The 23,700-nt window shown below is 43.6% G+C and overlaps 1 protein-coding gene across 1 annotated transcript in view; it reads right to left on the bottom strand.

Annotated features, from left to right (window-relative positions):
• Nucleotides 1-1,933, bottom strand: part of LOC132367733 (NUT family member 2G-like) — a 44,376-nt gene extending 42,443 nt beyond the window's left edge. The window contains exon 1 of the mRNA XM_059926318.1: nucleotides 1,918-1,933. Coding sequence (XP_059782301.1) covers nucleotides 1,918-1,933 — 16 coding nt within the window. The remainder of the gene's footprint in view (nucleotides 1-1,917) is intronic.
• Between the last annotated feature and the right edge of the window lie 21,767 nt (nucleotides 1,934-23,700).

The raw sequence follows: 23,700 nt of genomic DNA, 5'->3' as shown, positions 1-23,700 counted from the left end.
ATGGGCAAGTGGGACTGAGGCTTTCTGTGGCATCAGAGTGTAAATCTCCACAGGTGAGGGACACTTGGACAAGGGAAACTGTGCAGCGTGCAAATGTCTTCAAGTGATTTTCATGCCCTGACCTCCAGTTGAGAATTATTCCACTGGTGACCCCGCGCCCATCCACCAAGGTCCCTGAACCCTGTCTGCCGAGAAGAAATCGCCTCAGCAAGCACTGACTTGGAGAGCCTCCCTAAGGCACCCCCTGGCACCTTAGCCTCACAGGCTGTCTCCCAAGACCTGGAACTGTGTGGACATCCGCTCTGTGAGAAATGCCCCTCAGCCGGCATACTAGCAGGTAGGGACCTTCTCCAAGGTAAGTTCTAGGCACCCAAAGGCCCTTTGTGGACAGGCACTGTGTAAAATATTAGGGCCCCACCTCCTCCTCAGTCCTCCTTTTCCTGATGCTCAGTATAAATCCCCTCTTTCTTTCCTAGCCTCACAAAACAAAACAAAATGCTGGAAAATATCTCTCTAATGGAATTTTGACACAAACCCATAACACTGGCCCAGAATGCACCTGCATCTCAGAACAACCCACAGCAGACATGTAACATGGGCCAGGTCCTGCCACCCCCTCCCCAGTGCCCAGAGTCACTGTCATCACTCAGGAGTTCTGTTCCTAGGAGGCGGCGCGGGTTGGGGGGGGTCTGAGAAGTAGGTGCGTGTCCCTTAGATTCTGGCATTTCACAGCCAGTGATGGCTGCAGAGGATTAAACAAGGGCCAGGGAAGTGTCATGTTACATTGGTCGTGGGAGTACAGACCGCCTGTGGTCCTTCCCCCTCCAGCTCCCAATAATGGAAAGACAATCTAAGAAGCAGGCATAAGCCAGTTGCCATGGCGATCAAGTTGTCTGGAACACATCCCTGTTCAGGAGAACAAGGTACACACCACGGTGCACCTAAATAATCAGAACAGGTGTCATAGGACATTTAATAATAACACAGAAGATCGTCTTCCTGCCCCTGGGCTACACTCCTTCCCCCTTTAAAAGAGGAAGCAGCCTTCACAGACAATCCACCCGAAACAACCCCACTCCACATCTGTTCCCTGTCCATGAAGGAGTGACAGGAAATATGAACAAACTCTTCCTCTCAAGGCAGCCTGAGAGTCCACCATGAGATACTGGACGAGATGAAGTAGGTTTGAAGTAGTGCGATTCCACAAAAGGAAGAACAATTCAGAGCAACTCAGGAATCTGAGCCCTCTTTTGGCTGAAGTTACACGGTTGCCCATCCCCTGTTGAATCCAAAGCAACAGTTACCTGAACTGAGAAGTGAGCTCTGGGCTGGGAGGAGTGGACGAGGTGTGGGCTGCGGCAGTTAGAGTAACCTCCTGCCTAGCTCTCGGAGAGGACACTTCACTGCAGGTGTGGCCACACACAGCCCCACTGAACAGTTTTCTCACCAAGACCATCTCTCCCCACGGCCCCCTTAGATACAGTATGCTCCTGTTCAAATCCCTTAGAAAGATATGGTGAGGCAAGCTTCAGGTGCCTCAGGAACACAAGACACGTCTAGGCTTTTCCTCATGACCCTCCCTGTGTCACCACCAGGACATCACACACATCCTTACACACACGTTTCAAAGTGGCTTGTCTCCCTTCTAGAAAGAATCAACCTGCCTGCTGCCATCCTTTCTCCATAGCCAGGGCAATTCCTCTTGATCCGCCTCCAATGACCCCTCCTCCCCAGTGCAGTCTCGGGTTTCTTCAGGCTCCCCAGTCTCCCCAGGTGAAATGTCCTCGTGTGTCCAGGGCTCTCTTCTCCCTCTACTTCAGTCCAACTGTGTGCCCACCGTGAAGTATCACGTGTGAACCCAAAATATGTGAGGGATGGCAGGGTCTGTGAGAACACACCCCCAGCCTATAGGCTTACCTCCTTCTGAAGCCATCCTGCAGGCTTGGGCACGGACTACTGCTGCCTGGTAGCCTCAATGAGAAAAGTCAAGACCAGGACCCAGAGAGTGACCTGCTTCAGCAGCCGCTCAGGATCCAAGTGAAGGAGGGGCAGGTTTGAATCTAAACATTCTGCAGTGGGGGAGGGGCAGAGGGCACGTGGGTCTGGGTAGGGTGGGGGTGGGGAGACATTCCACGAGGGCTCTGGCAGGTAGGCAAGAACCGGAAGTTCCTTCCACCTCACACAGTGGCAACACAATTGGTGTGTGCCTCTTTACGCAGTTTATAAACTGTTTTTTTTTGATTCACGGCACCGAGGTTGGACTTGACGGTCCCTTCCTTTCACTTCTTTTTCCATCAACCTAGTTTTGTGTCCCTCAACACACTCTGCTTCCTACCTGGCTCTTGACTTACTTCAACAGAGACTAGACTTTCTGAACAAAATTCAGAACGGTTAGTCTGATAAACACTTGGGTATTTATGGCCACATGGAACTGAGTATTTGAAATTAGGATTGTCTCAGCAGATCCAGTGTCTTTGACTGCTGTATGTACATCACTCCTAAGGGAGTGGTCCTTGTGCTCCAACCAACATCCAGCAGGACCAGCCTTACTAATGATCCTTTGTGCTGGAAAGCCCCCGTCCATCAAAAAACCATCATGCAGCCCCCATGTCCAAGACCAGAATTCACTAAATGTCTTTCTCATAGTATTCCATGGTTGTAAAAGGTTTAGTTTTTTACCTTTTAAATGATTTTAGTATAATATTTTAAGCGAGTAACACCTTCTCATGGTTCAAAATTAAATTGTGCAAAATGGAATATGCAGTGGCGAGCCCTCCTCCCACCTCTTTCCCCTGTCAACCCAATCCTCTTTCCCGGAGGAAACCAGTGTTATCTCTTTCATTAAAATCTTCCCAGAGATACGTCATGCAACTAAAAACGAAGGCAATCTGTTTTCATTTTTAAAAATGCCTTCATTTTTTTTCTAGATCAAAATTCATATATGTTCCAATATATCTGAGGATATTTCCAATGATTGTCTTTGTACGGGTATCGTGGCTCCTCTGTTTCTGCACTAGATTCCTAGAACAAGAATTTCTACAGTCTGTTACATTTCAAAGCACCTGAAAGAATAGGGTGGCTCGATCTAGTAAAGAAAAGTAACAAATGCCTAACTGAATTTGACTTTTGAATTTCACATAAACAATGAATTCATTTTTAGTACAACTTTGTCCCATGCAACATTTTGGACATAGTTTTACTGCAAATTCTTTCCCTGTTTATCTGAAATTTATGTTTAACTCGAAATCTGTATTTTATCTGGCAACACTACCAAAAAATCAGAACATACTAAGCTATTATCAGTTACTCTTCCTTATGAGAAAGAGAACTTGGAGTGATGAGACTCAAGTGTGCACCTTGGCTCCAACAGAAAACACAACTGTAAACATACACAAAATCTGCAGGCTCTTTGGATGAAATGGATTTGGAAGAGCCATCATATAGCACTGAACATCTTGGCTTAGTAGGGGTAAGGACAGAAGTAAGGAACAAGAAGGCAGAAAATCTTCTTCTCTTTCCTTATGTTAAAGGGACTAAACATCCTAGAGCCCTGGTTTTTCTAGGTGTTAAAAGTCCACTACCCATGAGATGGATGTGCACCTTGACACAATGCCAAGAGTTTATCCACCAGTGTCCAATCCCCATTCAGACAAGCCCACTTCCATCTAAATCCTAGCCTGCAAGCCCTGCTTACAAGTTTGTTAATTTCCTGTCTGCATTACATACACTTGCTCTTTAGAATCTAGGCTCATCATTGCATATGGCCCCATCTGCATGGGAATGATGGTAGCATTCCTTTTACAAAACTTGTCTGATTATTATTTTCATATTGAGAATCCATGTCAGTCAGTTAACCACTATCAAAATGATATGAAAGAGTATTCGTGTTTTGTGTTGTGAGAAGAGAGGACTGTTAGGAAACTTGTCAAGGGAGATGAAGGCTGAAAACCTCAGAGGATGGCAACCAAATCTCTTGGGAGATGAGATTCTCTCACTGCTGTAGCTGCAGTAGAACTCCAACTGATTGTGGGGTGTTGGGGAAGGAAACAGAGGTTTAGAAGGACTGTTCCACAGTGTGAAAAAGACTCCTGTTGGTGCTTAAGAAGTTCCTTGCCCCTTGTCAGGAAAAATTGACTCAGAAGAAGATGAGAAGATAAGGTGAGAATATTTCAAGCAACATCATGGTGAACTTTATATCTAAAGAAACTCCTGTCGGGGACTGAAAAAAATAAACAGTTTGGGAATATCGCTCAGTACAGGAGCTTTTACAATGAAGGAAAACTCATATGATTTTCAACCAATAACTTCATACTAGAGGGATGGTGAGGCAAAATATTGTACCCAGGCACTCGAGAAAGGCAGGCTTCCTTGTTGCTTCCTCCCTTTGTTCAGTCATTCAACCAATTATTTACAAGATTCTCACTCATAATTCTGATACAGTATTTGAAGGACTCTTCTCAAGGCCACTGATACAAAAATTGCACTGTGCAAAAATTAGCCAGTCCCAATTCTGCAGTCACTTTTGTAATACTTCAAAATCCTACACCCGAGAGACAGAGAGAATCAAATTAGCCCAAATGTAATTTGGGAAGAGCAGTCACAGAAGGGAGTATCTAAAAGTCCTTTGGATCATGATCTCTGACTATTCCTGCACAGAGGCTGCGGGCAGGCATTGACTACGGAGAAAAAACAACTCTGGACATGCATCACAAGCCTCAAGACAGTTCATCTTCCACTCAATCACGGAACGTTAAAGAAACGAAGAGATACCATGTTTGTGTCTTGTGGAGTTTTCAAGTCTGTGCACTTGGAGGCGCTTAGTGCTGTTAGATGTGAGGGGTCTTCAGAGGCATCCTGTTGAGTGAGAAATGCTCTAATCTTGCAATTGACCAGAAAGAGGATCTGATGATTGAAGTTTCTTTGGGAAGTATTACAAAGTCAGGTCAGTAAGTTGATCCCGCTACTATTTTTGTTGTTGTTGTTGTTTTTAATGCCAACTGAAAGTCTGCAAGATATTACAAAAAAGGAGGGAGGGAAAGGAAAATTGTTCCCATACTACCTGCTGTGTTGAAATTGGCCCAGATTGTCCACTCTCTCTCAAAGTTATTAAAAAAAAAAAAAAAACCGTACAAAGGAAACACCTGTGAATCAACATTTATTGAAAAACCTCCATGTATTAAATACACTGAGAAAAAATATTCTAGTAGAGTAAATGCGTTTGGAAAAACTCTAGGAACGGAGTCAGGAGACAGTATCTTAAGAGTGTTTCCCAGGTCTGAATTCTTTGCTAGAATTGTTCTTTAACGGAAACTTCAGGCTTGCTAGGAAAAAGGACCTACTGTTTTTTGAAAGGCATAAAGAAGAACCAAGGAACTGCAGTCCAAAGGGCATGAAAGCACTTGCCCCAATTTGAGGCTACTGTGCTTAGAGCGGAGCTCTCCAGAACTCTTTGTAGCTAAGTGCATGGGTTTCACATGTGCAGTATAAAAATCAGGAGTGCACATCTCACAAGAGCTGGTTTTAAGAAGAGACCGTCACGAAGGTTCCCAGCGAGGAGCGTCGCCAGAGATGCTGCGTAGCGTGCCCGACCCTGCATTTCTCTCCTCTCCTGCAGAGACCTCCTGGAACAGATCCCCGCGTGCCCTGCGCCTGCACGCCTGCGCACGCCTGCGCACGCCCACTGGGGCGGGGCTCTCGGGCACGCGGACCGCCGTCCTTCAACAGCTCCTGGCGTCTGTTGGGGCAGTTGGCTCGGCTCCGGAAGACAGGAGCGCATGCGCGAGCGGGGAGGTTGGGGCCCCAACGGCCGTCCGGCGGGGGCGGGGCCTGTCATGGCCGCCTCTGGAGTCAATTCTAGGAACCCTGAGGTAAGGGGTACAGGGACTTTTCACCCCTCAGGTGTCACCGCTCTGCACTGGTGTTCACCCTGTGGGTTATTTGTGCCCTTGTCCGTGTAAGGAGACTCCCCACAATGTGGATTCACGCCCCCATAGAGCTCGATTCCCTTGAGGGGTTTACCCCAGGGTTATTGGCACCACTGGGGAGTCGGCTGCATGAAGGGTTCAGTGATTGCGGGGCCTACAGTGGGGGGTAAGTAGTGTGTGTGAGCTATTAAACAGGTGCCGTTCTAGGCTGCGCGTTCTGAAGAGTACAAAAGCTAGAGGGACGTTCTTGCGAGTTGAAAACCCTCATCTGATTCCAAAGGTGTAGCTCAGGTGATTGGAAAATGAGTGAAGATCGAAGGAACACACTCATGGTTTCACTAGTGTCTTCCTTCTTATCATAAAAACATCAATCACCACTTATGTCCAAACTGCATTCTTTTGTCAGTGATGGGAGCAACTTTGCTGAATGTGGTAGTAAACATGTATTTGTAGTCTGATGTCAAATCATGATTGATCTGCAAGCATAGATGGGGTCTGTACATATTTAATTGGTTGGTGGGAATCTGATATGTAGTCAGATGTGTGGGTTGGTTTTGTCTGTGGATGTTTGTGTCTGAAGGGAGGTCATGCCTGTGTTTTTGTGAGAGTGTGTAAGAGTGAGTGTTGTATTTGGAGGGTGTTGAGATGTGACGCAGGCATACTCAAGGAGTTGGTGGTTAGGTGTTTGTAATTAGGTGTTTGGGGAATATGTTTACATGTGTTTTTATCACCCATGAATTTGGGGATTTATGTGTGTCTAATGGTGGATTTGGAAGGATTATCTGCATACGCATAAGGGTAATGTCAGGAAAAGTAGTGGTGTATATTACTTTGGGTGTCCAGTCTGTTTATTTTGTATATTTGGGGAATGTAGGATGATCATTTGTGTATTCAGGGCATGTTGTATGGTTATGGGGTGTTTGTGTGTGTGCATTTTCAGGAGCTGTCTACGTATATTTGGGTGTGTAGAGGGCAAGTCTGTGACTATTTTATGGGACTGGTGGATGTTGTATATGTAGGTATGTTGTGTTTGTATGATTCTGTATTCTGCAAGATGGCAGAGTTAATTCTGTGTGAGAGGTTGGGAATGTGGGGTTATGTATATGCCAGTAGTGTGGTACTGTATGTGTATTTGGAACAAAGGGCATATAGGGTGATATTATTGCATATTTGTAGTGTTCTGGGTAATTGTGGTTCTATTTGGGACTTGTGGAGAGTTATGTGTTAAATGAGTTTGTGTGTGTATTCAAGGGGCATGGCCACTTGGAGGAACATTTGCTGAGGCTGTGCATTTGTAATTTTCAGTAGGAGCCTCTTAAGCGTATGTATTTTGGGAAGTGAGTATATGTGTATCTGATAAAGAGGTGGGGTTCTATGTTTCTACAGGGAAGTTGGACAATTGCATTTCTATGTATTAGAAATATGTGATACGGGTATTTGTTAGTACTTGCATATGTGTGAGCTGGCTCCTAATAGCTAGGGATAATTTGATATATGGGAGTTGTTTCATAAATGGTTTGCTGGAGATACTTGCATGTATCTTACTTGTGTATTCTAATCTGTGTGTGTGTCCATCATCAGGTTCATGCATTATCAAAGTTTGTTCATAAGGTATGGAGTTGTTAGGAGTATTCAAAGTGTATTTCTTTGGAGAATGCTAGGGTGTTTATACATGTGTTTGGTAGGAGCAAGAGGTGGTCTGTCTATATATTCAGGGTGAGGGTAGAAATATATATATATATAAACACCCCCACACACATATACAGTTTATATGTTGGGGTAGTGGTGGGGAGCTTGTATTCTGGAGAGGTAGCATAATGTATAGTGTTTGGGAGGGGATCTGTATGTTCAGGGCTTGGGAATATTTGCATGTGTGTGTCCATAGGTGTGTGAGAATTGTGTATGTATATTAGTAAGACTGCAGAGGTTGTCGGTGTTTTTCTGTTTTGAGTGTGTCTGAGCATTTGGGGTGTATACTCATGAGTAGTTTGTGGGTGTGTGTATTTGTGATTTGTGAGTATATCAGGAGGCTTAGAGTCCTCTGTGTGTCTATTTCAAAATGTAATGCCTGAAGAATTTAGTGGTGTTGCTTGTATGTGTGTTCTCAGTATTAGTGAGGTGGACTTATATGTACAGTTGACCCTTGAACAACACACGTTTGAACCACACGGGTCCACTTATAGTGGATTTTTTTTCCAGTAAATACTACAGGACTACTACACGATCCATGGATGCAGAACCACTGCATGGAGGGTTGGCGCCCTAACCCCCAAGTTGTTCAAGGGTCAGCTGTATTTGATAAATATAGGTTATATGTGGCTGTGTGTGTTTTTGAGTTCCTGGGGCTTCTGGGGTATGTATTCTGGGGGATGTGAGAGTTTAGTTTGTGTGTTTGGAAACCAGTAGACGGTGTAGGTTATGTGTGTGTGCACGAATCCTGGAGTATATGTATTTTAGGGCTGTGGGATTGCATATGGGTCTTTTTTGGGTTGCCCATGAGACAGTTGTGTACTTGGTGAGCCTGTGTGTTTAGGTACTCAGTGTGTACATCTGGATGGCATATTGGTTGCACATGTTTGTTTTCAGGCCCATGTTGTGTGTGTATATATAGTTGTGAGAGTGGAATGTGAATATTCAGGGTGAGTAAGGTTTTGTCTGTAAAAATTTAGGTAGTAAGAGGTGGTCTGTTTGTGTATTTATTCAGGGTGAGGGTAGAAATGTATGTGTGTGTTCAGGAGATATATATATATATATATATATATATATATATATGTATATGTACAAACACATATGTATATGTGGTATCCTTTTGGTTATATATCTGTGATGGGAGTTGAGGGTTCTACTTGGGGTGTAAGTGGATTGTGTGCACAAATTCATAGGAAAAGGTATGGGATGTGCTGGAACTGGTTCATACTATCCTGGGATAGTCAATGGTGCATATCTCTTCCCAGCTCTGTGTTCAGTGATGTCAGGTGGGTAGCTTGAAATTGGTCATGCTGGGAATATTTATACCACGTAGATAGCATAAGTGAAGTCTTTCCCACCTTTCTCGGAGAGTTTTTTTAGCACTTACCAGCACACCACTGATGTGCGTGTTTGGATATGTGTATGTATGAAGCAAGAATATTTGGGCATCGGTGGGTACGTATGGGACACCCATGTGAATTGTGAGTGGGGCATCTGGGGCTATGGGCCCCTGTATATGTGCATTGACCCTGGTAATTGTGAATCATTGCATTGCTTCTATCAGGTTGGTCTGTTCTTTAGGGCCAAAGAATCCCCATAAATGTTGATTTCCAGTAGAAATCATGCAGATGGATACAGGGGTGTCTGTACCTTAGGCAGGTGGACACTCCCTCAGCATTTGTGTGGTCCTAGCATCTGGGTCCCTAGAAGGGGGGGCCTGGAGGACAGATGGCCATGCAGAGCAGAACCTTCACAGGTGTGTTGTTGGCGTGACAGGCAGCAGTCAGAAAGTCACGGGGCTTCCTGGATAGGCGGTCAGATGACCAAGGGCTCTCCCAGGAAAATACCCTGAGAATCAGCTGGACAGCTACAGGCATTACTGGCTCTTCTGGGGCACAGCTGACGTGCAAGGACACCCTCCACATGGGGTCCAGAGCCATGTGTCCCTGAGCCCAACTGCCCCAGGGTGGTGGGAACTGTTGCATATCAGGCTGGTCAACTGTATCACTAGGTCTCAACCAACCTGTCTCCGTGGAAACCTAAGTCCTCAGGGATAGGCAGGACCTCTAGGGATCAGTGAGCTGACAAGGCCAGAGGTGTGGAGGCTTTGTCCCTGAGGGAGAGTTGGGGACTGAGACCTGGAGGGCCTGGGGAGTCCCACTCTGAGGAGATATGGCTCTGATGTTCCCAAACCCTTTAGACATGTTCTCTGTTCTTTTCTGAAGGCTCAAGATGCTTCTAGCAGTGGGAAGCTTATCTCAGTTTCATGTTTCTCTGATAGGATGAACTGACCCTTTTATTCACTATTCCACATCGAGCTGCAAACCCATCAGATGGAACCACGTGATCATTGTGGCCACCAGCTGACCCCACAGGCACCTTGTGCCTCCTTTGGACCCACCCAGGAATTTCTGAGCCTTCTTTATGGTGAGTCTTGTGGCCTTTTCTCCCTCATTGTGAATCCTCCTGCCAATAAAACATGCTGTGAATGTTAACAAAAGGAAACCTCAACTAGAATTGGAGTCTGGAAGGCCCGTAGAGGGAGCTCTCATGCCGTGTCACTCATCATCAATTACCCCAACAGGAAGAGGTCATTTACTGACCCCAACATAAGCAGGCTTTTATAAGGCTAAAACAAGCACTGCAAGAGCTGCCTGCCTTAGGGTTACCCAAATGATCAGGTTCAGGTTGATCCGGAAACTTTAAGGTGAGATCTCCACTGGAGGCAAAATATATTAGCCCTTTTAAGTTAGCAAAGAGATCTCTACCTAATAGATTAACTTTAGGTTATTCAAAACCTTTTACTTGATTTGTGCATGAATGGCATAATCAGGCCCCGCGGAACTATGTGAGCATGGTAGTAAACATAGGCCTTTTGCCTATTATAGCATGCAATTTGAGTCAGTTGCTTATGCCTATCTCAGTTGTCTTAAGGTTATAGCCACAACTGCAAATTTAGTGGAAGCCTTGGCAGATTTGACTCTAGAAAATGAAGTTTATTTGCAAACTCCACACATTGTCCACAGTCTTCTTAACTCTGAATTGACAACATTTCACTGCAAGTATCACTAGATTCACTTCCTGTGAAATCCTGCTTTCACCACCTAATCTTTATCTTAAACTTTACAACGTTCTCAATCCTGCTACACTACTACCTCTGTCTCACAAAGGTGAGGACCATGACTGCAAGGTAACAGTGTCCCATGGGAATTCCCTGGTAGTCCATTGCTTAGGACTCCGAGCTTCCACTGCAGGGAGCGTGGGTTCGATCTCTGGTCGAGGAACTAAGATCCCACAAGCCACGTGGCGCAGCCCAAAACAAAAACAAACACAAAACACAAAAACAAAACAAACAAACAGAAAACAATGTCCCATTTTGTGACACCGTGTCCTGAGTAAAGATGTTACCAAGTCCAAGCTTGCTGTGCTTGCCGCACGACAGGCCAATAAGTCGGAGATGAGGTGTTGAGGCAAGGAATATGACTTCATTCGGAAAGCCAGCAGACCGAGAAGATGGCGGACTGAAGTCTCAAAATAACCATCTTATCGGGGTTTGGATGCCAGTTTGTTTTATAGCACAGAGATGGGGAGGAGATGAGGAGGTAAAGTAAAAGGGCCATAAGTTTTGCGAATATCCCCTGGAATGGCCAGCCTCAGGGAGGGGATGTGTTAATTTCTTCTTAATTGCAGCCATCCACAGGTGGGCAGAGTCCGTATGTTTCCCTGAACAAAGGCACTTTGGTTTAACATTCAGGCAGAGGAACAGGGTTCCCCGAGGCAGGCCATTATGTACAGACAGTATCCTTTTAGTGAACAAAAGCAGCGGAAGGCAAAGGTTAAAGTAAAAGAAACAGATCCAACGTGTAGTCAGATTTGGCTCCTCCCTGTTACAATTCCCTACTGTCAATGTCCATTCCACAGTCTTGTGGAAAAGGGGGTGACGGCCCTTCTAATTGCTTCGTCAGATGGAACTTTCCGGGAGTGTCCACCATCGGTGCCAGTGTTCCAAACGTTGTTTTTTTTTGTTGTTGTTCCTCTCTGGAAAGTGTCTCCTTTACACCTGTAGCCTTAAAAAATATTCTCAGCCTAAAAGTTGAGAGTTATGATCTATTTGATGGGAATTTTGATAGCTTCAAGCCTGGGAGGCAGCATCTCAAGTTAAGGAATTTAGCAGTTTTCTATGTATGGGAAGATGCAAGAGTCTGGGCTCACTGAAATCATTCATTTGATATGTACCTCAGCTATCCGGGGCCTGTATCCTATATTCTCGTATCCTGAGTTTCGTCAGGGCTCACCGGCTCACGTTGGAGGGCTGCAATCTCTAATGACTGATGTGTCAGGAAATATTCCATTTCTCAGATCCTCTCCTTTTGGTCAGGATTTTGACCAATATCTGGGAGACATTTCAGGATCAAATTTTGTCCCACGGTGCTGGGAGGCTCATCCCAGGTCAGGGGAGAATTCTTGATATATCACTCCAGGTGCTAGTTTTTGGATTAGGCCCTATTGATAATTAAAGATCCTCTGGATCCTCTATCTAATTATGATCCAGGAGACATTTTCCCTTGTTGCTTCCTCCCATACCTAGAATCACACTATTACAATTATTTTATGTTATAAACGTGATCTATTTCCTCAAGATGTTTAGCCATAGAAGTATTGTTGGAGGCCTGGTTACATACTGGGTACTGTAAGAGACACCAACCTTATAAAATAGACAGGATATAAGTAATGCAGCTAGTAACGTTAACAAAGACACAGTGCAGCAGGGAGACACAAAGAGCAAACAATCTGGAAACAAAGAACAATGATCAGTATAACTACTTGTAATCCAGTTGCAATAGCGAGCGACCAGAGGTACCATAACTGAGTTAGTGAGCCATCCGCTGTTTCAGTGCACCAGCAGTGCATACTTAGACATGCACGGCTTAATCTTTGAGACAAGCATACGCTACTGGCAGGATCAACCAGGTAGAGAGAAAAAGATAAATGTTTCAATTCTGCTTACAAGGGTATAATTTAACAAATTACTGTAAGTCATAGTTAGTTTAAGGGGAGGGTTTTGCTTACACCTGGAAAACACAGATTTAAAGCAGTCATTTTTCAGATAGAAACCATAAAAATTATAACCATAGTCACCAGTTTACCCAGTCATGTGCAACTAATCGTTTTTGTTAACAGCTTTATGAAGCCATCAGGTTTCCCATTAGAATTCTTCAAGTTCTTACCCAGTTCACCCTTATGGTTTGAAAACCAGAAACTTGTATTTATCCAAAGGTCCCTTCTATAAATCTTCTTGAAGAGGAAGCATTTTTGCAAAGGCATCAGAGTGAAACCATAACTGTGTACAATGACGAAAGACTTAAGAAGGCACGTTTAAATCTGATTACGATGCAGTTGACAAAGTAACGTGGTTACTGCAGTGACATGCAACACTTTCAGATAATAAAGAGAATTCTGACTAGTAACATTTTACCAGGACATACCAAATTTTAGGAACTCCATATAATCTGTAGAATACCTGTATCATTTGGCATACAATGTAACCTAAGAAGATTTATTGCTTATTTGACAACACTTCCCGTGTAATTCAACATACCAAGTTAACCTAATTAGTTAATATCTCTCTTTGGGGTGTTTCAGGGGCCCTTTGAAGCACCCCAAAGTTAGCTAGAGGTCAAAGGAACTTCATTATAATTTGATTTGGGAAGTTTTGTCCGAAAAATAAGAAAAGGGTTTAAAACTGTCAGGTAGGATCACATGTCACTGTGAAACAATAGTTATTCAGTTAGCCAAAGTAACAATAAAAGATTTCAAAGGCAAGTACAGAACAGATCTCTTAAGAGGTAGAAAAACTTAAAATCTGGTATCAAAAGCAGTCCAAAATCTTAAGAAACCTTGTCTTCTTAACAGAGAGAAAAGCGAAATTCAAGTTTTGCACCAGCTTACTTTTAAAATTTATTGACTCAATTAAACTTATTTTAAACTTAGTCAATCCTGACCACGTACAGAACTCTTTTTTTCAGGGTCCACTTTCCATAAACCTTCTGTCACTTATTTTAGCACAATTCTGACTTTCAAGTGGTCAAATATCTGGAGAGACTAATTTTAGATAGACCTTCCTAAAAGATAAGTATTTTAAAAAGTTCACCTAAAGCTCTTATTTCATTTGCATTTTCTTTCCTTAAAAGTTTCTTCACATCAAGTTATTTCTTTGCTGACAAATTTGCAATAGATATAACAAGATTTTATTTAGCTTATATTAAACCTAGGCACAATAAAAGTATTATACTTAATGTTGATGACTCTAACAGCATGTCTATATTAATTAGATCAACAAACGAAAGTTAATACCAGGTCTTAATTAATACTGAATATTTCCCAGTTCACATGAACCTGAAGCTCATTTAGCTCAATTTCTCTTGTATTTAGAATAGTTTGGTTTGTAAGTGCTCACTTTTCTTTAAGCCAATTAAATAGAGCTCATCCACAAATCAACCTCAGTAATGTTATCCAAAGACAAAGACACATACAAGGACACAAACATACAGAGACGTCATAGTTGTCATTTCCAAATTTCAGCAGGGAGTCAGGTACAGCCATGTGAAACCCATCAGTTTACAAAAAAAGGTTGGATTCAAATTAGGTTTCTGACAGATGGAAAAAATCAAACTCACTTGTCTAGATGGCTGAATTTTTACAGAAAAGACACTTAGGTTTTTTATTTATCCTTGATAAGTCAAGTTCTAAATTACTTTACCCTCTTTTAAAAAGATGCATTTTAAAAAGATGGCAGAGATGAGGGTTCCTGAGAAGACCAGAAAGGACATTTGCTTCTCAAAGATACAGGCAAGTTTTTCCTAGGATGACTTTGTTTCCCCTTTGTTTAATATTTACAAGCCTCTTAAGATAAACAGGGAGGGTTTGGGGAGTGGTATCTATTGGAGAGTCAATCAACTCGTTCCCCACTGTCAAAGTTCCCTGGGGCTGCTGTGGGGAAATTAGAATCGGACGTCTCAAGTCCAAGGCGTCGCCTGGCCTCTTATAGGTTGTCAGCACAAGGGAAATTGCCCTGCTGTGGAAGTGGCTCCCGGTCCAAATTGGGTGGCCTGTGGAGTCTTAGATGGTGATACTAAATCAGGCTCCTGTGCTCTGGGGGTTAACACAGAAACTTCTATTTGATCCCCGTGGGTAGGGGAAACGGGAGGTGGTGAATATGATGGCGGCATGAGGGGAGGGTGGGCAGCTGGAACAACTGCCGGTGCAGCTTGCTGTTTTGCAAAACACTTGTAACTGCGAGATCCTATAAAAGTTGAGTGAGCCATTCAGGGGCTACCGCCCTTCTGATCCTGTATTTTGGGTCCGCACCCTATTACAATAGTATATCATGTGTTTCTTAGTCATAGGCTCAGGGCTATGTTTCACCCATTTATCTAATATAGGCCCTAAAGGGCTCTCCTTCAGGGTAGATGGAGTATTTCCCATTGTGTACACCAAAACGCAAAAGACGCAAGCAAACTCTGGCATCAGTGCACACCAAACCAAGACCAAAACCAACGAACCAGTTCCCAAATCGGTTCTGAGGGGGTGTAGTGGTGTAGAGAGCAGCCGTCTGGTCCAGAAGCCCACAGGCAGCTAGGAGGAGCTGTGTTAGTCCAAAGGCTCCGGGACACATAGTCCATTCTCAGCACAGAAGGAGCAGCCAGGGGGAACCAGTGGGAGGGCTTGACTAATTGACCTTTGTGCCTGCTATAAAGCTTATTGTTTAGCTCTTCGCCAGTAAAATATGGAGGGTTTGTACGTGGCTGCATAAATGGGTCTACGAATGATGGACAAGTGTGGTATTTGTTGCCTCCGAAGTGTGAAGAGACCTAAGTAAGACGAGTTGGGCTTGCTATAGTGTGTTGGGGGGCTGAATAGTTAACAGCTGAGGTTTAGCTGCAAGAGGAATTTCCTGGCTTTTAGAGGATCAGTTAATGCCCAGAAATGTAATAGTTGTGGAGAGCCCTTGAATTTTCTGTGGGGCAGTAGCCCACCTGTATGTTATAGATGGGTCACCAACCATGTTAGGGCCTCGTGCACCAATCTCCTGAGGGGTTCTGGGTTAGAACATCAGTATAGTGCCAGACGGTGCAAGGGGACACCAGGTCTTGCCAGCAAAGACTGTGGGCAATAGCTGGGCTGTTAAGATAGCCAGTAGGCAGACAGTTTAAAACATACTGGGTGCCTTCTGAAGTGAAAGTAGACTGCAGCTGGGACTCCTCAATAACTGGTACTGAATAGAACATAATAGCTAGATTGTCACAGCAAAGTAATTCCCTGGAGCCCTTTGGATATCCTTAATTAACTGGACAGTGTTGGAAATGGGAGCCTTAATAGTGGGGATCAGCATTGATATTTCAGTAGTTGCTTATAAGGCGCCACTCATTAATAGCAGGCTTTAATAGCAGCCAAATGGGGGAATTGAAAAGGAGAAATGGTGTGTTTAATGACTTCTTCTTGTCCTAAATTTTGAATTTTGGGCTGCAATCCCACAGCCCCCTGTCATACATGTTATTGGGGGATATTTGCTGTCTTAGGTGGCAGTCTTATGGGCTCCCAATATTCAGCTTCCACCAGGAAGACCAGGGATTTGGGTTTGTTCCAAATGGCGTTGCGGTACATCAAGGCATCCGTAGCTGTAACGGGAAAGGGTAGGGTCAAAGGGGCTACCACCACTACAAGATTTTTAATAAAGATTGTTTCAGTAGTGACAGTCAATGGAAGCTGAATGCTTTCCACTCCCCTGACTATTATGCGTTGTAATCTAACGTGTGGCCCTTGCTTATAATTGAAGGGTTTCCCAGGAAGAACTGTAATTTGAGCTCCAGTTGTCAATGAGAGCCATGAGAAAAGTTGTTTATGTGTGTCCCAAGGATAATTAGAGAAGTATATGGGCAATTGTCCCAGAGGAGGGCCACGCTCCAGGGATCTGCCAGGTCCCTAAGGCAGAGGCCTTGGCAGAGGTCAGGGTACAGGATTCGGAGAGGTGACAGCTGCCCATCACTCCAGTCTGCTGAAGAGTCTGTAACGCCTGGGCAAAAATTTCTAACTTGTGCTTGGGCTGTCCCAAGGTTACGTCATTAGGGACCCCGATCTCCAGAGCTGCCAGTACAGGGAGGTCTGTTAGTCATCCCATGAAGGATGGAGCTGTGTGAAGCACCACCCCTTGGTGGAGACCAGTAAGGGTCCCAGAAGTCCCTATATCCCTTAAGGGTCCTCTGTTGGGTTCCTGGCTGATGGGGCAGCGGGGCCCATGTGCCTTTACTGGCAAGCGAGATTTGGGGCTTCAGAAAAATTATCTTTCTCATATCTAGCTACAACATGGATGCAGTCCAATGCCTGTTGTACTGTATCTGACGTTTCTTTGAATTGTAACAGCATGGCTTTATAATTAGGGGGAACACAGTTCTCCCCCTTCCCTTGTAGAAATTTTTTCTAGAAAAATTTGCATTTCTATCATGGTATAGTTACATGTCTCTGTTTCTTGTTCATGCTGGTCATCCGATGTTTTGGTGCAATGGATGGTGACAGGGAATACCTGGAAGGGAGTTTTCCTCTTCCCTGACTCATATGCTGCCACTTCCCGTTTAGGGTGTCCCAGTCAGCCTCGGTGGGGTCAAGGGATGATTTGCAACAGCAGCAAGAAGTGCAGCAACATAGGAGGCACTTACCTCAGCGGCATTTGCCCGCTTGGGGTGCCATGATGCCCCCGGTAGAGCTGCCTCTGTCAAGGGTTAGGGCTGTGTGGGGAGCTCATGGATGTATGTTTGGGGTATAGGACGCTTTGGGGTAATAGTAAAGCTGTGTAGAGACTGTGTATGTGTGATCTGGGGAGAGATGAGGGGCCTGAGTGCCTTTATGAGTGTACGGTTGGTGTAGCATGGTGCGGCTGGGTGGTGGGGCTGGTTCTGGGTGTTTTGAGGCTGCGTGTGCAGGCATTTGAGAAGAGGTAGGGGTATGCATTTTAATGTTTTGTGTGTTGGATCTGTGTGTATTCAGAGTATAGGGGTTATACATATGCTCATCCTGTAGGGTAAGAGTTTAGGGAGTGTATTTTTGGTGTGGAGGAATTTGCAGAGATTGGGGTTGTCAGTGTAAATTGGGGTTGCTAGCTGTGTGTGTATAATCAGGGGATGTGACAGAGGCTGTTTATAGTATTTCAAGAGGGAGATGGGTGTATGTTTGTATTGGGGATGTGAGTTCATCATGTGTTGTGGGGGGAGTATTTAGGAGAAGGTTGAAAACATTGTGTCTCTCTGATGGTATTTTGTGTTTGTCTCAGCTTCTGAAGCATTGTACATACGTGGATGTTCACAGCTGTGGGGGGACTGTATGTGTTATATTTGGATTTGGGGGGTTGTGTCTTATATTAAGAAGTATGTGAGTTTGGTTTGGATGTATTTGGCTATTGTTGAAGGGTTTGTGTGTTTGCATTGGGGGGTTATATGGGGTTGGGTGGATTTTTGTGGGATATGAGGATTTAGGTGTTTGATTATCGAGGGCCGTTGGGGGTGTGTTTTTGTATTCAAGACTGTGGCTGTGATTTTATTGGGGTTTGTAGTGCATGTATATTGGAGCAGGAGGGTTCTGGGCACACAGGCATCTGCTTATAGGTAGGGAGTTTGTGTGTTTGAGGATGTTTGGAGCTCTGTGGGGCTGTGTGATGGTGGTACAGGCGACTGTGGGCAGGTGGAGTGTGTGTTGGGCTGGAAGGAAAACTCGAGGGCATGTTGGTGACTGTGAGGCGCACATGTGAACTCCCACGTGGACTGACCTTTGTTCCTTCTGATCTTCTATGGCTTGGACCCATCCTGATCTTCTGTGGCAGGTACTCCCCTGGAATGGTCAGCAATACTCTGCTCATTCTTAGCCAGATGAGTCAGGAAATGTCACTTCCTCTGGCAGCTGGATGTGTCTCTTGCAAGTGAGTGGTCCTGGAGTCCAGGGTGCAGGACTGGTGGACAGATGCAGAGTGAGGCTGATTCCCCCATGAGCCCTCTCCTCAGTGAGGTGGCCAGGAGGTCAGGGCTGTATCTCCAGAGGGTCAGACATGGCCAGTCCTCTCTAGAATGTGCTGGAGGGACCAACTCATTGAACGGACCCTGCCAGGACATAAACAGACCCCGAGGACAATTCCTAAGGGAGAAGTCTATACCTACCCATCTTCCACTTTCTGCTTTGGATGGCCTCTACCACAAGGTAAAAGCTAAGCCCCCTCACACAGCCCTTCTTGGCCTGGTCTTACTGACCGGCCAGTCTCTCCCCACATCCTGGCTCACTCTGGGCCCTCTGGTGATACCAGCATGAGGCCCCCCTGCATGTCAGTTCTCACCTCCTTCCCTTGGCCCATGCTGCCCTTGCTGTTTGTCCTGCTCTTCCTCCCCCAAGGCTGTGAGTCACCTTCTCCAGGTGGGAAGGATCCACTGAAAATGCAAATTTGGGTAATTACTGCATCATCTGAGTCTCTAGCACGTGCCAGGCACTATGATGCTTGCCAAATCCATAAAACCCCACAAAGCGGATGTGCTATTAGTTGCACTTTGCAGGTGATGAAGCTGAGGTTCAGAGGTGAGCAACCATGACCAAGTACCCTGTATGTATCAGAATATCAATCAGACTGGTCAACGTATCCAATAAAGCCAAACATTAGTCTGATCAGGACGACTAGATGCCAGGCTGTAAAGGCGCAAAATATGTCCCAGCAAGAGAAGGAGCAGTGCCAAGTACCCCAGCAAAGAAGCAGAGTTCATATCCTGCTTTCTTAATCAAAATAGCTGCAAATCAACCCACAGTTTCCTACTCTGTTAATAGGAGGAAAATACCAATGTGCGTTGTCCTATAAAACTACCTTAAGATAGTATGTATGATCCCGAGTGCTTTGGTAATGACCCCAAATCATCATCATGAAGTTGGGATACTTCTTAAAACACTGCAAGTCTTACACACTGGCATATAGAATCTGTCAAGTCAGTTCTTTGGGTAATGATGGTAGATAGAAGTGGCCCAGAAGGACAGAAGACAGAAAATAGAGCAGAAACTATTTGTCCAGAGGTGACAATGGGTCATAGCCAAGGTTCAAGCATTACTAGGGAGGTGGTGAAAATAGTAATGGGCATAGAGTGTAATAAGTCAAGGATATCTAATGTAGTTTCCAATGAAAGTTTGTGAAAGACATATAACTAAAAAGATAATAGGCTGGGAGGTGAAATAGTACAAAACATTTGATATATTTTTTACAAGGATAAAAGAAGATAGAAATGAACATTAAAGAAGTAAGTCAAATAGAAAAACTGTAAGATGGTAATAACCTCACAATATGATGAGGCAACTTAGATTTATTTTGTTTAAATAAATTGGTAGCCTATATTTAGAGTAGTTTTAAGTTTAAAGAGAATTTGAGCAGAGTATAGAGTTCCCATACACCCCCTCACATCTATTCCCTAAACCAAAGTTTCCCCTATTATTAACGTCTTGCATTAGTGTGGGGCATTTTTTACAATTGATGAGCCAAAGTTCATACATTACTATTAACTAATATCCATAGTTTACATTACAGTTTACTCTGTTGCATATCCTATGGGTTTTGACGAATGTATGACAAGCATTGACCATTACAGTATCATACAGAATAGTTTAAGTGCCCTACCTTTTCCAGGATGTCATATAGCTGAAATCATACAGTATGTATCCATTTCAGTTTGGCCTCTTTCATTTAGCAATATGTGTTTAGGGTTCCTCCATGTCTCTTCCATTTAGTACTCTTATAGCTCAAGCTGCCATAACATAATACTATAGGCTTGGTGACTTTAACAACTCACAGTTCTAGAGGTTTGGAAGTCTAAGATCACGGTGCTGGCCAATTCAGTGCCTAGTGAGGGCTCTCTTCCTGGCTTGCAGACAACTGTCTTTTCCCTGTGTCCTCACATGGTGGGGAGAGACAGAAAAAACTCTCTGGTTTCCTCTTACAGGGGCACTAATAGAGCCTAATCCTCATGACATCATTTAATCTAATTACCTGCCAAAGGCCTCATCTCCAAATACCATCACTTTGTTAGAGCTTGAATATATGAATTTTGGGGGGACAGAATTCAGTTGATAGCCTCATTCTTCTAACAGTATAAAATATGACGAATAAAGAAAGCTCATCATTAAATTATCTCTTTTCTAGCAATACATAGATATTTACTTGCTTTTTATAAACCATTTACATATTTTAAGGTAAATGAATTAAAGATTTTAAAAAGTCAGGTAGAACAAGATAAGAAATTGTAGGTACAAACATGTTGAAGCAAAAACACGTAAACCCCGCCGTTGCATGGTCTCAAAAATTCAGTTAGAGTTCTAAGGTCTGATTTAGGTTTCCACCTCTGGTTCATGCCATTTGCTCTACCACAACAATAGGGATGGGGTAGTATGCTAAAGTTAGGGCATTAAAAAAACCATTAGAAAACAGATACCTCGTTAAACTGAATGTTTATTTGGTGTGAATTGAGGCTGTTTCTTCTTAACGATATGATTCATATTAAAACTTGTCAGGACACAGTAAATTAACTAAACGTAACTTGGGGAGAAGTTTTACTTTTTACGGAGATAAAATTAACCGTTTTAACTCGCACGATTCAATAGCATTTAATACCTTCACCATGTTGTGCAACCCTTACTTCTACGTGGTTCAAAAATATTTTTATCGCTGTAAAGGGAAGACCTACCCATGCTTTCTTCTACCTAACCCCTGGGCAGTCACCAATCTGCTTTCTGTCTCTATAGATATATCTATTTGGATATTTCATATATGTGTAAATTATACAGTATGTGACCATTTATGTCTGGCTTCTTTCACATAGCATAATTTTCAAGGTTCACCCATATTGTAGTATGTATCATTACCTCATTTCTTTCTTCTTCCCATCTTTAATGAGGTATAATAGAGAAATAAAAATATATATTTAAGATATACAACTTGATGTTTTGATATGCATATACATTTTTGAAATAATTGCCACAATCAAGCCAATTCACATATCCATCACCTCATATAATTACCACTTTCTTTTTTCTTTCTTTATGGTGAGAACACTTCAGATCTACCCTCTTAGCAAATTACAAGTACACAATACAGCATTGTTAACTATATGCACATTGTTGTACACTAGATTTCCAGAAATTATTCACCTTGCATAACTGAATCTTTGTACCTCGTGATCAATACCTGCCAATTTTCCCATCCCCTCATCTACTGTCAACCACTGTTCTGCACCCCACATCTATGACTATTTCAGATTCCACATAAAAGCAGCATCATGAAGTGTTTGTAGCTGTCTTTCTGTATCTGGCTTATTTCACTTAGCATAATCTCTTTCAGGTTCATCCATGTTGTCACAAATAGCAGCATTTCCTTCATTTTAAAGGCTGAATAATATTCCATTGTATACAGGCATACCTTGGATATATTGCAGGTTTGGTTCCAGACCACCAAAATAAAGCAAATATTGCAACAAAACAAGCCACATGAATTTTTTGGTTTACCCGTGCATATAAAACTTATGTGTAGGGCTTCCCTGGTGGTGCGGTGGTTGAGAATCCGCCTGCCAATACAGGGGACACGGGTTCGAGCCCTGGTCTGGGAAGATCCCACATGCCGCAGAGCAACTGGGCCCGTGAGCCACAATTACTGAGCCTGCGCGTCTGGAGCCTCTGCTCCGCAACAAGAGAGGCCGCTATAGTGAGAGGTCCGCACACCAAGATGAAGAGTGGCCTCCGCTCGCCGCAACTAGAGAAAGCCCTGGCACAGAAACGAGGACCCAACACAACCATAAATAAATAAATAAATAAATAAATAAATAAACAAACAAAAAACTTATGTGTATACTATATTATAGTATGTTAATATGCGGTAGCATTATGTCTAAAAAACCAATGTTCATACCTTAATTTTAAAGTAATGCTAATTGGGAAAATGGCACCAATGGACTTAATGCAGGATTGCCACAAACCTTCAATCTGTAGACAACGTAGTATCGGCAAAGCACAATAAAATGAGATATGCTTGTTTATATACCACACTCTATTTATCCATTCATGAATCTACAGACACTTCGGTTGATCCAATATCTTGGCTACTGTGAAAAGTAAACATGGAAGTGCATATGTCTCTTCACGATACCAATTTCATTTCCTTTTGCTGTATACCCAGAAGTGGGATTGCTGAGTCATAAGGTAGTTGTATTTTTAATGTTTTGAGGAACTTCAATACTGTTTTCCTTAGTGGCTGTATCAACTTACGTACCCAACAAAAATGCACGAGAGTTCCCTTTTCTCCACATCCTCATCAACACTTGTTATCTTTTGTCTTTTTGATAATTGCCATTGTAACAGGTGTGAGGTGATCTCTCATTGTGGTTTGACTTGCATTTCTCTGACAGTTAGTGATGTTGAGCACCTTTTCATACATCTGTTGGCCATTTATATGCCTCCTTTGGAGAAATGTCTATTCGAGTCCTTTGCCCATTTTTAAAAATAAATTAATTTAATTAATTTATTTATTTTTGGCTGCGTTGGGTCTTTGTTGCTGAGCGTGGGCTTTCTCTGGTTGAGGCGAGTGAGGGCTACTCTGTTGTGGTGCATGGGCTTCTCATTGCAGTTGCTTCTCTCATTGCAGAGCACGATCTCTAGGTGTGCGGGCTTCAGGAGTTGTGGCTCACAGGCTCTAGAGCGCAGGCTCAGTGGTTGTGGCGTGTGGACTTAGTTGCTCCATGGCATGTGGGATCTTCCTGTACCAGGGCTCCAAGCCGTGTCCCCTGCATTGGCAGGTGGATTCTTAAGCACTGCACCACCAGGGAAGTCCCCCATTGGGATTTTAATAGGGATTGCATTGAATCTGTGGATCACTTTGGGTAGTATGGATATTTTAATGATAGTAAATCCTCCAGTTCATGAACATGGGATGTCTTTCCATATTATCAGTGTCATCTTTAATTTTCCTCATCCATTTTTTATACTTTTCAATGTAGAGATCTTTCACCCCTTTGGCTAAATTTATTCCTAA

This window comes from Balaenoptera ricei, chromosome 6, assembly GCF_028023285.1.
Source record: "Balaenoptera ricei isolate mBalRic1 chromosome 6, mBalRic1.hap2, whole genome shotgun sequence".
In the NCBI taxonomy this organism is placed as follows: Eukaryota; Metazoa; Chordata; class Mammalia; order Artiodactyla; family Balaenopteridae; genus Balaenoptera; species Balaenoptera ricei.
Note: the sequence above shows the minus strand (reverse complement) of the source record. Positions and strands in the feature narration are given on the sequence as shown.